We start from the raw sequence: 12,030 nt of genomic DNA, 5'->3' as shown, positions 1-12,030 counted from the left end.
CCTCACTTTAGACCAATCATGTTCCTTGTCTCATGTGTATCATCTTCCTATTTGCCTGAGTTAATTCCACCTGCTCACCTGAATCATGCTTCAAAGAAAAAAATATTCAGTCATAGAAGGATGTACACTCGATCTGCTCATGACCACACACACACACACAGACACACACACACACACACACACACTCCACAAGCCCCATTGATGTCCATATGTGCCACCCTGATCATGTCAATAGCATGAGTAGATGCCTGAGCTTCTCTCTACAATACAGTAGTGATGTCAGCATGACAGCAGAGCTTTACCGTAATTCATGTAGTAGTGTGATCTTGTCTACAAATACGCCTCTCTGTTCATTCACTGCATGGTGTAATTACTAATTGAAATAATCCTCTGAAAACATTCATGACTGTCCTCAATCTCCATGTGTATGTGACAACTGCTCACAAACAGTATTAACACACCGTAATGTTATTGTTATTAACTATAGATGGTATGTAGATCGCCTTCTAACTGTTCTGTCTATGAAGTTCAGACGGGACACTTAAGTCGAACGGCGCAGGTGGCGAACAGCTGATTCACATGTATGCAAAACGTCCATCACATGTCTCAGGGACACGACTCAATAGAGACGAGTTATGCAACACTCCACCATGTTTAAACAGTGTGACGCCACTGGCTATGAGAGTTTCACCTGTTGATCGTCCCACCCACCGCCCCGGCCTCCACCCGCTCGGACGCTCTGTATTTAACCTCCAGTACCTACGGGGGGGGGGGGGGGGGGGGTTTGATAAGTCATGGGCTCCCTGCTTTATTTATTTTATTTTTTTAAATTAAGATATTTTAGGGCATTTCTGCTTTATTGGGATAGAGACAGTAGAGATTGACAGGAAGGATGGGTGAGAGAGAGAGGAGGGATGACATGCAGGATATGTCGATGGCCGGAATCGAACCAGGGACCGTGCGATGATATGGTATACGCCTTCGTGCGCTACGCCACTGAGCGCCCCCGCTATTTAGTATTTTTATGTTGTTAAACTTCAGGCAGGGAGCTGTACAGAGCGGAGCCGTTCAATTATGCCAAACTTTAATGTATCACCATTTTTCACGAAACAATCATTTAGCCGACATAAGTGTCCTGACTGAACTACGGTTATAACTCTGTGGTAGTGACTGGATGGAGCAGGGATACTCAGTCCTGGTCCTGGAGAGCCGCAGTGGGTCCAGGTTCTTTGTCCCAGACTAGTGCTATATCACACCTGATTGAACTCATCAACTGATCTTCAAAACCTTGATGAGCTGAATCTGGTGTGTCAGCGCTGAGCTGGAGCAAAAGCCTGCAGTACCACGCCTCTCCAGGAGGAGGAGTGAGGATCGCTGAGTTAGGTGGTGTCTCTGTGTCATTCCCCCTCACTAGGACGCATCTCAGCTGAGCCCAAAGCCCTCCACCCCCGACTCTGACGACTCCTGCCCCTCGTCTCCCAAGCCCCCTTCCTCCGTTAGTATCCCCCTCTCCTCTCCTCCCTCCTCCCCTCTCCTCTCCTGACCCCTCCCTTCTCCTCTCATTTCCTGGTGGAGGTGGAGGTGGTGGTGGTGGTGGTGGTGATGGTGGTGGTGGTGGTGGTGATGATGGTGGTGGTGATGGAGGTGGAGGTAGAGGTGATGGTGATGGTGGTGGGGGTGATGATGGTGTGGGTGGTGGTGGTGGAGGTGCCATGTGATGTCTCTGTGTGGTTGTCCTCTGTCCTGACGTCTCTGTGTGGTTTTCCTCTGTCCTGATGTCTCTGTGTGTCTCTCCACAGCCTTCAGAGAAGTGTGGAGTTCTCAACGTGACCAAGATCACGGAGCATGGCAAGAAAGTACGGTGAGTACAGGATCTGGGACTGGGCTGAGGTGTGTGTCTGAGGGCTGTGTTGATTTGATTTGGTTGATGGTGGATAACGTGTGTGTGTGTGTGTGTGTGTGTGTGTGTGTGTGTGTGTGTGTGTGTTCACAGGAAGAACTGGACCTCTTCTTGGACGGTTCTCCACGGTTCCTTGCTGCTCTTCGCTAAAGGCCAGGGAGGAGGGACCAGCTGGGTGAGTGTGAATCTCCCCCCCCACCATGCTGATGTGGTCAAACCTTCTCCAATCCCAGTCTACCCACCACTGCAGTGGTTAAACCTTCTCCAATCCCAGTCCACCCACCACTGCAGTGGTTAAACCTTCTCCAATCCCAGTCCACCCACCACTGCAGTGGTTAAACCTTCTCCAATCCCAGTCCACCCACCACTCGTGCTGTGCAATAAAATTGATACAGCTGATTATATCGCAATATTATTTTTCACTATACTGTATCGATAATCCAGCACTGGCATCGCAATCCGTTTTTTTATTTATTTTTGTATTTTCAGTAAATACATTTCGCAATGTATCGCCATATGTATTGTACCGCAATAGTATCGTATTGTGACCCATGTATCGTGCCGCGTATCATATCGTGAGGTCCTCACCAATACCCAGTCTGTACTGTGGCCCATCCTTGTCATGCAACTCAAACCATATCTCCAAAAAGACTTGGCTTTAGACTCTAGTCTTTTTAAAGTTCAGACATCACACCTGTGTAGTGGTAGAAGTCAGTCGTTGAAAACGTCACACACCGGCTTGCTGTTTTAACACCTGTCTCTGGCCATCCTCTGTCCTGAAGCATCATGGGATTGATTTCATATCACTGTGTGTCTCACCTGTGAACATTTCAACCCTAGGGATGGTTTCAGAGAGCTTTGAGAGAGTGAGTCAGTTGTCACGTTTATTATCAAGGCCAGTCAGAGGGGTGGAGTTGTCCTGTCTGTCTGTCTGTCTGTCTGTCTGCCTGCCTGCCTGCCTGCCTGCCTGCTGTTGTGTTCTGTACCACTTCTTTATTACTCTCCCTTTCTCGTTCTGTCTATATCGCTTGCTCTCTCTGTCACTCTCTTGCTTGCTCTTTCTCTCTCTCTCTCTCTCTCTTGGCCCTGAGAGTTGTTTCTCGTGAACTTGATTTATAATGTGGTCCCTCCTCTCCCTCCATCTCTCCAACCCTCCCTCCCTCCATTTCCTCCTTCTCCTCCTTCTCTCCATCCCTCCATCCCTCCTTCTCTTTATCAAGCCAAAAAAGTGGCTCCTTCTTCCCCGAGTTGCTCCTCTCGCTGCTAGGCAACTGGAGACGTTCGGTCAAGCCCCGCCCCCAGCGGGCAATAAAAATAAAAATAAAAAAATAAATAAAAATAAAAGAAGAAGAAGAAAAATAAATAAGTAACACTCTCTAAAAGACTCTGTCAGTCGGTGCTGTCGTTGGTCAGTTTGCTCTCTCTTGATGTGTGTGTGTGTGTGTGTGCCTCTCGTCCCAGCAGTTTGGAGGAGGCCAGTCCAAGCCAGAGTTCAGCGTGGACCTCCGGGGCGGGGGTATAGAGTGGGCCTCCAAGGACAAGTCCAGCAAGAAGCATGTGATAGAGGTGAGTTACGGCGCTATACTGAATACAGTACATACTGGATATACAGCGCCCTGCATAAGTAATGGGACAGCGCCCTGCATAAGTAATGAGACAGTGCCCTGCATAAGTAATGTTTTCTCCTTTTGGCTCTACACTCCAAAAGTTTGGAGTCAAACAATTCATATGAGGTTAAAGTAGAGATTCTCAGCTTTTATTTGATGGTATTTGTGTACATTTTGGTTTCACCATTTCCCCAAGACTTTTATGCATAGTCCCCCTATTTTACGGTAAAGTAATGGGACAGTTGGCTTGACAGGTGTTTCTGGTAAGTCAGGTGTGTTCCATAAAAGAGCTGTCAATGTATTGATTCTAGGCTTTGCATTTTCCCTTTGGAGTCTGTTATTGGTGTCTGTCAACATGAGGACCAAAGAGGAAGCCATCACAATCAGAAAAAAAAAAATCATCAGAAATCCATCCAAAACCTTAGGCTTCAGCAATCAACAGTTTGGATAAAAAGAAAAACTGGTGTTTTAAAAAGCACTGGTGAGCTCAGCAATCGCAAACAGGCTGGTAGGCCTTCCACAGTGGATGACCAAAGAATGCTCACCATAATTAAGAAAACCCCCAAAACAACTGTCTCCCAGATCAGAAACACTCTCCAGGAGGTAGGCGTGAATATGTCACAGATTACCATCCGCAGAATACGTCACCAGCCAAACTACAGAGGCTTCACTCAAGGTGCCAAACCACTAGTTATCCTCAAAAAGGATGGTCAGGTTACAGTTTGCAAAAAAAAGTACCTAAAAAGCCTGCTGAGGTCTGGAAAACGGTAATGTGGTCAGATAAGATGACTATTATCAGAATGATTGCAAGAGGAAAGTTTGGAGAAAAAAAAGGATCGGCCCAAAATTTACAGCACACCGCATCGTAACACAGAATAACACCTCATCTGTGAAACGTGGTGCAGGGGGTGTTAGGTTTGGGCATGTATAGCTGCCACTAGAACTTGCGAGCTTGTCTTAATCGATGATTGTAGGTGTTCATATGTCTTCATATGTTTTCATATGTTTTCATATGTCTTCATATGTCTTCGTATGTTTTCATATGTCTTCATATGTCTTCGTATGTTTTCCTGCAGCTGAAAACACGGCAGGGCACGGAGCTGCTGATCCAGTCAGAGAACGACACCATCATCAACGACTGGTACAGAGCACTGGTGGACACCATTAGCACTCACGTGAGTTTAACACACACACACACACACACACACACACACACACACACACACACACACACACACACACACACATATCTGTTATGTTTGTGCATTTCTTTTGTAATTCCAAATCCATCCACCAAGTGGCAGTGCATGTTGAGTCATTGGGCCCTCCAGGTCCAAAGGTAGGAGGCTGTGTGTATGTTTTTGATAACTCTCTTCCTGTGTGTGTGTGTGTGTGTGTGTGTGTGTGTGTGTGTGTGTGTGTGTGTGTGACCGTACCCCAGGCATGGGAGTCTGACGAGGCCATCGAGGAGGACATGCCGGAGTCGCCTGGAGCTGAAAAACAAGACAAAGAGAAAGACCACAGAGACTCCAAGAAGAGAGGTGTGTTGTCTGTCAGAATTACTGTGCTTGAATGTGTTTGTCGGTCAAAGATATTGATTGTCATTCCTGTGTGGGTTAAGAGTGGTTACTAACCGTGAGCGTCCGCGCATGCATGCTTGTGTGTGTTCAGAATGTCTACTGTTAATACATATATTTATACTGTTCATACTGCATTCTATTTATTCTGCTTATAATGTTACTGCTAATACATATACTGCTACACTGCACTACTTATACTGCACTACCTGTATATATTGTTCACACTGCACTTTTCTGCTTTTTTGCACTTCTGGTTAGACGCTAACTGCATTTGGTTGTCTCTGTACTTGTACTCTGCACAATGACAAAAGTTGAATCTAATCTAATCTAATCTAATCTAGTGACTCTGCCCCCTCGCACGTACGTGAGTGTGGGTGTGTGAGTGTGCTTGCGTGTGGGTGTGTGAGTGTGCTTGTGTGTGAGTGTGCTTGCGTGTGTGTGCTTGCGTGTGTGAGTGTGCTTGTGTGTCAGAGAGTGTCTAGTAACTCCACCCCCATCTCCTCTCCGTCAATCCAGCGGCCATGAAGAGCTCAGCCAGCATGGACTCGTCAGACACCAAGAAGACGCGACACAAGCTGAAGAAGTTCCTGACGCGGCGACCCACCCTGCAGTCTGTCAGGGACAGGGGCTACATCAAAGGTAGCACAGGGTCCTCTGTCCACCTCACTTCAGCTCTGAGGGGCACAGATAGGCAGCAGTGGGAACCTGGCTTCCGGGATGGAACTTGTTGTTGGGTGTTGAATAATTTAATTTCAGGGTTACATTTGTCCCCTGGACGTACCGGGGGTCTCCTAGTGAAGTCATTCCATGTTCACCACTGCAAAGAGAGTATACTCATGGGGTCTTAAGTGTACATTTAAGACGTGCCCTATAAGACTGAAGCCTGTCCTTAGAACGGTATGGGTATTCTACAGCTCTCAGAGTAGCGCAAAAGGTCCGGTGGACCAACGTGTCAAACTGCCCCTAAACCCCCCCCCCCCCCCCCCCACCCAGTGCTTACACACCACTCGTTTCTGATTCAGAGCTACATGTGACGTGCTGAAATCGAATAATAAAATAATCCTGGCCGCTCAAGGCCAGGATTGAGTCTCTGTTATTCCAGGCTTAGACGCTCTGGAGACGAGGTTAGAGCAGCCCTAACGGTGGCTCAGGGGGTGTTAGATATGCTGCCCTCTAGAGGAGCCTCTTCAGGAGTCACTGCAACTGTCCCGACATTCGAGAGAGAAATATTTGATTGTTTTGTTTTTTAACTAACTGTGAAATCGTCAATGCTGTAATGGTGTGCAACTCGGCCTTCTGTTGACTGTGTGAGACTGCGAGCACGGATGAAATGAACTTGAATAAAACAAGCGAGTGCGGGTACTTCAGACCTAATCATAATCACAACAACAACAACAACAACAACCGTGTTTATGTGCTTCTCCGTCTGCAGACCAGGTGTTCGGCTGCAGCCTGAGCAGCTTGTGTCAGAGAGAGAGCGCGTCTGTGCCAAGCTTCGTCACCATGTGCATCGACCACGTGGAAGACAACGGTAAATCCAGTTTTGCGAGTCAGAATCGCATTGTACTGTCATACACTCCCCTTGTACCCCAGTACACATGACAACAACACCGCCGGGAGGACGGGGCTCATTGTCATGCATGGAATGGAATGGAATGAGGAATGGTATCAAACACGTGTTTTCCATGCATGACAATGAGCCTGACTTCCACCAGGAGTCAGAATGGCAGTGTACTGTCATAACGGCATCCCCAGTACACATGACAATAACACTTTAGTATGATTTATTATTTAACGTTGAACTTTACTGAATACACTGTCTGCATCAAAATAACGGTAGATACCAGAAGGTGGCTGGTGGAAGTAGAAATCAGAGGACGGGCTCATCGATAATACATACCTTTCCTCATTCCGTTCCATGCATTACAATGAGCCCGTCCTCCGATTTCTACCTCCAGCGGCCTCCCCTGTACAGTATACTCTGTTGCTGCCCCCGTTAGTCAGGCCCTTCTGTGTGGTTTTGATAGTTGTGACTGTTAAAGACTTTGATGATGATGATGATGGTACTCTTCTCCTCCTCTTCCTCAGCTCTGTGTGTAGATGGACTGTACAGAGTGAGTGGGAACCTGGCGGTCATCCAGAAACTACGCTACGCTGTCAATCATGGTACAACCCTGTCTCTCTATCTATCCCTGGAGCTACAATATGCATCTAATACAATGAATAACGCACACACACACACACACACACACACACAGAGCAAGTTATTGTGGTTTCACACCTGCAGGATTGATAGACTGATGACCTACAGTACAGGGTCTGTATTGGTTGTTGCTAAAATGTGTGTGTGTCGGTGTGTTTGTGTGTGCGTGTGTGTGTGTCTGTGGGTGTGCGTGTCTCTGTGTTCCCGTGTGTGTGCCCGTGTGTGTGCGTCTCTCTCTCTCTCTCTCTCTCTCTCTCCCTGTCTCCAGATGAGACAGTGGACCTGGAGGAGGGGAAGTGGGAGGACATCCACGTGACAACAGGAGCTTTGAAGATGTTCTTCAGGGAGCTTCCTGAACCCCTCTTCACCTACGGACTGTTCCACGACTTTGTTAGTGCCATCAGTGAGTACACTTAAAGGGCCAGTCTGGGATTCAAACTACAACAAAGCAGTCACCCCAACACTTTTTCATGAAACAGCTGAGGGATGGGCCTGGAGAAATGTGACCACTCTTAAATTCTTTGGTGGACCTAGGGATGCAAGGACTGACACACAATACCGCTGTTATAACTAGGACAGTATAATGGCAGTAATGCTCTTTGTCTATTCCAATCCACTAACTAGAAACGCTCTTAATTTATCATTCATTCATTCATTCATTCATTAGCATCCATTCATACTCTTCTTCACAATACACTATAGTATGAGACTGTAACTAAATCATGGAGAGATTGATTACCATAGAAATAGATCGAGTAGAATGGACGTGCTCATTGAAATCAACATTCCACGGTGGGTGTACCGGCAGCCATCTTTTGATGTGCCATTTGGAAGTTTTAGTTGACAGCTTTATTAACCACCAACTTTGGCATGTTCAGTCTTTTGGTGTACCAGTCAAATTGCCATGGTTTGAGGGTTTTTCGTTCTACTCATTCTAGTTCTATGGGCTCTACATCTATATTGAGTGGCGATACATTCACTTTATTTTATCCACCATTTTATTGACCTTTTAACCATTTGGATGGAAGTTATGCCCCTTATTTCCTGTTATCAATCAAAGTAGCCAAAGTAACTTTTTTAAGCAAGCTAAGTCTTCCGAGCGAGAACAAAAGCCAACTAGAATAAACACAGGAAGTTATTTCTGCCGGGAACAAATGGGGCATCAAATGTTACTATGGTGCTGCTCTCGGTTGATGCCAATGAAAAACCAGTCTATATATGGTAAGAATGTACAGTCGGCTTACGGCCCGGCCTCACCATGTGTATATATATACACAGTTAGTTCCATATATGGCTTAAAGTGCAGACTCTCAGCTTTAATTTGAGGGTATTCACATGCAAATTGGAGGAAGGGTTTAGGAATTACAGCTCTTTTATATATATATGTCTTTCAAGGGACCTAAAGTAATTGGACAATTGACTCAAAAGCTGTTTCATGGACAGTGTGGCATTTGCATTTGGAAGCTGTTGCTGTGAACGCACAACATGCGGTCAAAGGAGCTCTCAATGCAAGTGAAACAGGCCATCCTTAGGCTGCAAAAACAAAAAAAATCCACCAGAAACATAGCGGCAACATTAGAAGTGGCCAAATCAACAGTTTGGTACATTCTGAGGAAAAAAGAATGCACTGGTGAGCTCGGCAACACAAAAAGGCCTGGACGTGAACGAAAGACAACAGTGGTGGATGATCGCAGGATCCTTCACATGGTAAAGAAAAATCCCTTCACAACATCCAGCCAAGTGAAGAACACTCTCCAGGATGTAGGCATATCATTATGCAAGTCTACCAGAAAGAGAAGACTTCACAAGAGCAAATACAGAGGGTTCACCACAAGGTGCAAACCATTCATAAGCCTCAAGAATAGAAAGGCCAGATTAGACTTCTAAACATCTAAAAAAGCCAGCCCTGTTCTGGAACAGCATTCTTTGGACAGATAAAACTAAGATCAACCTGTACCAGCATGATGGGAAGGAAAAAGTATAGTAAAAGTATGGAGAAGGCTTGGAACGGCTCATGGTCTGAAGCATACCACATGGTCTGAAGCAGTGTGATGGCATGGGCATGCATGGCTTCCAATGGCACTGGATCACTAGTGTTTATTGATGATGTGACAGAAGCTGTTGATTGGTTGAATTGGACGGCGCTTCACATGACTCAAAACATACTGCGAAAGCAACGCAGGAGTTTTTTAGGGCAAAGAAGTGGAATGTTCTGCAATGGCCGAGTCAATCACCTGATATCAACCCGATCGAGTATGCATTTCACTTGCTGAAGACAAAACTAAAGGCAGAAAGACCCACAAACAAACAACAACTGAAGACAGCTGCAGTAAAGGCCTGGCAAAGCATCACAAAGGAGGAAACCCAGCATTTGGTGATGTCCATGGATTCCAGACTTCAGGCAGTCATTGCCTGCAAAGGACTCTTGATAAAGTATTAAAATGAACATTTTATTTATGATTATGTTCATTTGTCCAATTACATTTGAGCCCCTGAAAATGGGGGACTGTGTATAAAAATGGTTGCAATTCCTAAACGTTTTATACAACATTTTTGTTCAACCCCTTGAATCAAAGCTGAAAGTCTGCCCTTCAATTGCATCTCGATTGTTTCATTTCAAATCCATTGTGGTGGCGTACAGAGCCAAAATTATGAAAATTGTGTCACTGTCCAATTACTTCCGGACCTAGTGTGGCTGGGGGCCTAAAGAGTGTTGTTCTCCCTGTGTAACAGAGATCCCAGACTACAAGCATCGTGTTCACTCCATCACCGACCTGGTCAAACAGTTGCCAAAGCCCAACCAGGACACCATGCAGGTCCTCTTCAAACACCTGAGGAAGTAAGTACCACCACCACCACAACAACAACAACAGTTTAGAATGACCAACTCACCTTCAAACAGTCATTGACACCAGACTGTAGACCTGTGTGTGTGTATACAGTATGACATCATGAGTCACAGCCCATTGAAAGTAACTATGGTGACCATACAGTGACTCTGCTGGGCTGGCCTGAATAGTAATGAAAATGTAGCCTGTGTTTCACAGGCCTTTGATTGACAATTGTATTAAACAACAGCTGCCTCTACACACTGCTAGGGACTTGACTACAATCATCACATTGAACAATAAACCCCTCTCTCTCTCTCTCTTTCTTTCTCTCGCTTCCTCCCTCCCTCCCACCGCGCAGGGTGATTGACCACGGCGAGGAGAACCGGATGACGACCCAGAGCGTGGCCATTGTGTTCGGCCCGACCCTGCTGCGGCCCGAGACTGAGACCTGGAACATGGCGGTCCACATGGTGTACCAGAACCAGATAGTGGAGCTCATCCTACTGGAGTACGAGGGCATCTTTGGCAGGTAGACGATGTTGGGTCTACTGGACAGGACAACTGTCAGAACACCACCACCACAACCCATGTAGAACTTTCTCTCAACCGAACCTACGCTAGCTAGTCCAGCCCCAGCCCCAGCCCCAGCCCTAGCCCAGCCCACCCTAGCCCAGCCAACCTGTGGTCACTTCCTGTCTTCTCCTACTACAACATCCTGCGGACCAAACCTATACCAACAACCATGTTATAAAGACCAGGATGGACACATCAGCGACCAATACAAAAAAAAAACAAGTATTTAGACTCACTTGAACCAAACAAATGTTTTTTCCATCCGTCTGCATGGCTGGATCTGTGCCACTCCTGTCCACACACTGGATGTCTATGGCCCATAGGATCAGTACAGAACCGGACATAACGTTCACTACTGCATACACGGTTGTATACCAGTCTGTACTGTATGTATATTTGTTGGGAAGGACAGAAAGAAAATGTCCTCCAAAGAAAATGTCTCTCTCTCTCTCCTGGACACACTGGAACTACAGGTCGTTGCTATACACTCAAGGCTTTGCTACTCTGCTCTTGTGGTGTTTTCGAACAAATCCTCTCATATCAGCCCAATATCAACTTGAATAACAGACACGGTTCTCTGACTCTGCTGTGTATTTCTGTGGCTGCAGGTAAATAAATATACATCAGGGAGAGCAGCAGCCTCTTAAGACCAACATGTCCAGCTGTAGTGAGTATGCGTGTGTGTGGAATGGATGGTGGACTGCCAGACTGGAAAAGTATTGTACAAATGTCTAATAGTAAATGAAATGTATGTATGCCTTGATGGTGAGAGTGTAAGAAACTTGGGGAAACAATCACTAATGTATTATGATTCCATAACATAGATTGATTGTGTAAAAAGAAAATATATGAACTGGGTGTTGGAAGTTTACCTCTGTTTTGGGTAAACGGCACATTCTGAATGTAATTTTCCAAACTAACTGTTGTTCATGATGACTTGTCTTATTGGAATAAAGGCCTCAGTTGAGACTCTGTAAAATCTGTGGCTTTTCTTACACATTCACACACAAACTAATTTACTTACAGCTAGTCACTTCCTTTGCTAGTCATACAATCATGTAACTATGATATCCCTGGGAAAAAAAACCTTTGTTGAATAGTCATGACTGGTTTGAGGCTGAAAGGTTTCTCTGACTCAAAGTAAACATGGTAAGACAATGACCTCTGGAATGTCACAGTCAGACGCCCAAGGTGACAGCCTGGTATCTATAGTCTCCCTGCAGCTCAGCACCTCTCTCATCCACCCAGATCACACTGACCCTACTAAAGCCTCCTCCAGGTCCAAAACTGGTGAACACTGGTGTGGTTCTGTCACGCTCCAGGTCCATAATAGTTG

General features: G+C 45.9%; 1 protein-coding gene across 1 annotated transcript; it reads left to right on the top strand.

The window, feature by feature from the left end:
* Positions 1–968: 968 nt before the first annotated feature.
* On the top strand, positions 969–11,673 carry LOC310824173 (rho GTPase-activating protein 12-like; the record flags this gene model as incomplete). The annotated part of the gene is made up of 13 exons (XM_083696984.1): positions 969–1,016; positions 1,415–1,495; positions 1,800–1,861; positions 1,994–2,075; positions 3,362–3,466; positions 4,584–4,682; positions 4,949–5,048; positions 5,604–5,726; positions 6,520–6,618; positions 7,176–7,253; positions 7,559–7,693; positions 10,024–10,129; positions 10,480–11,673. The coding sequence occupies 13 exons, from the start codon at positions 969–971 to the stop codon at positions 10,652–10,654; spliced, it is 1,293 nt and encodes a 430-aa protein (XP_083553110.1). The 3' UTR covers positions 10,655–11,673.
* Between the last annotated feature and the right edge of the window lie 357 nt (positions 11,674–12,030).

The sequence above is a fragment of the Argentina silus genome, assembly GCF_951799395.1.
Source record: "Argentina silus genome assembly, chromosome: Y".
Taxonomy (NCBI): domain Eukaryota; kingdom Metazoa; phylum Chordata; class Actinopteri; order Argentiniformes; family Argentinidae; genus Argentina; species Argentina silus.
The sequence above is the reverse complement of the archived record's forward strand: the minus strand, read 5'-3'. Positions and strand labels throughout refer to the sequence as shown.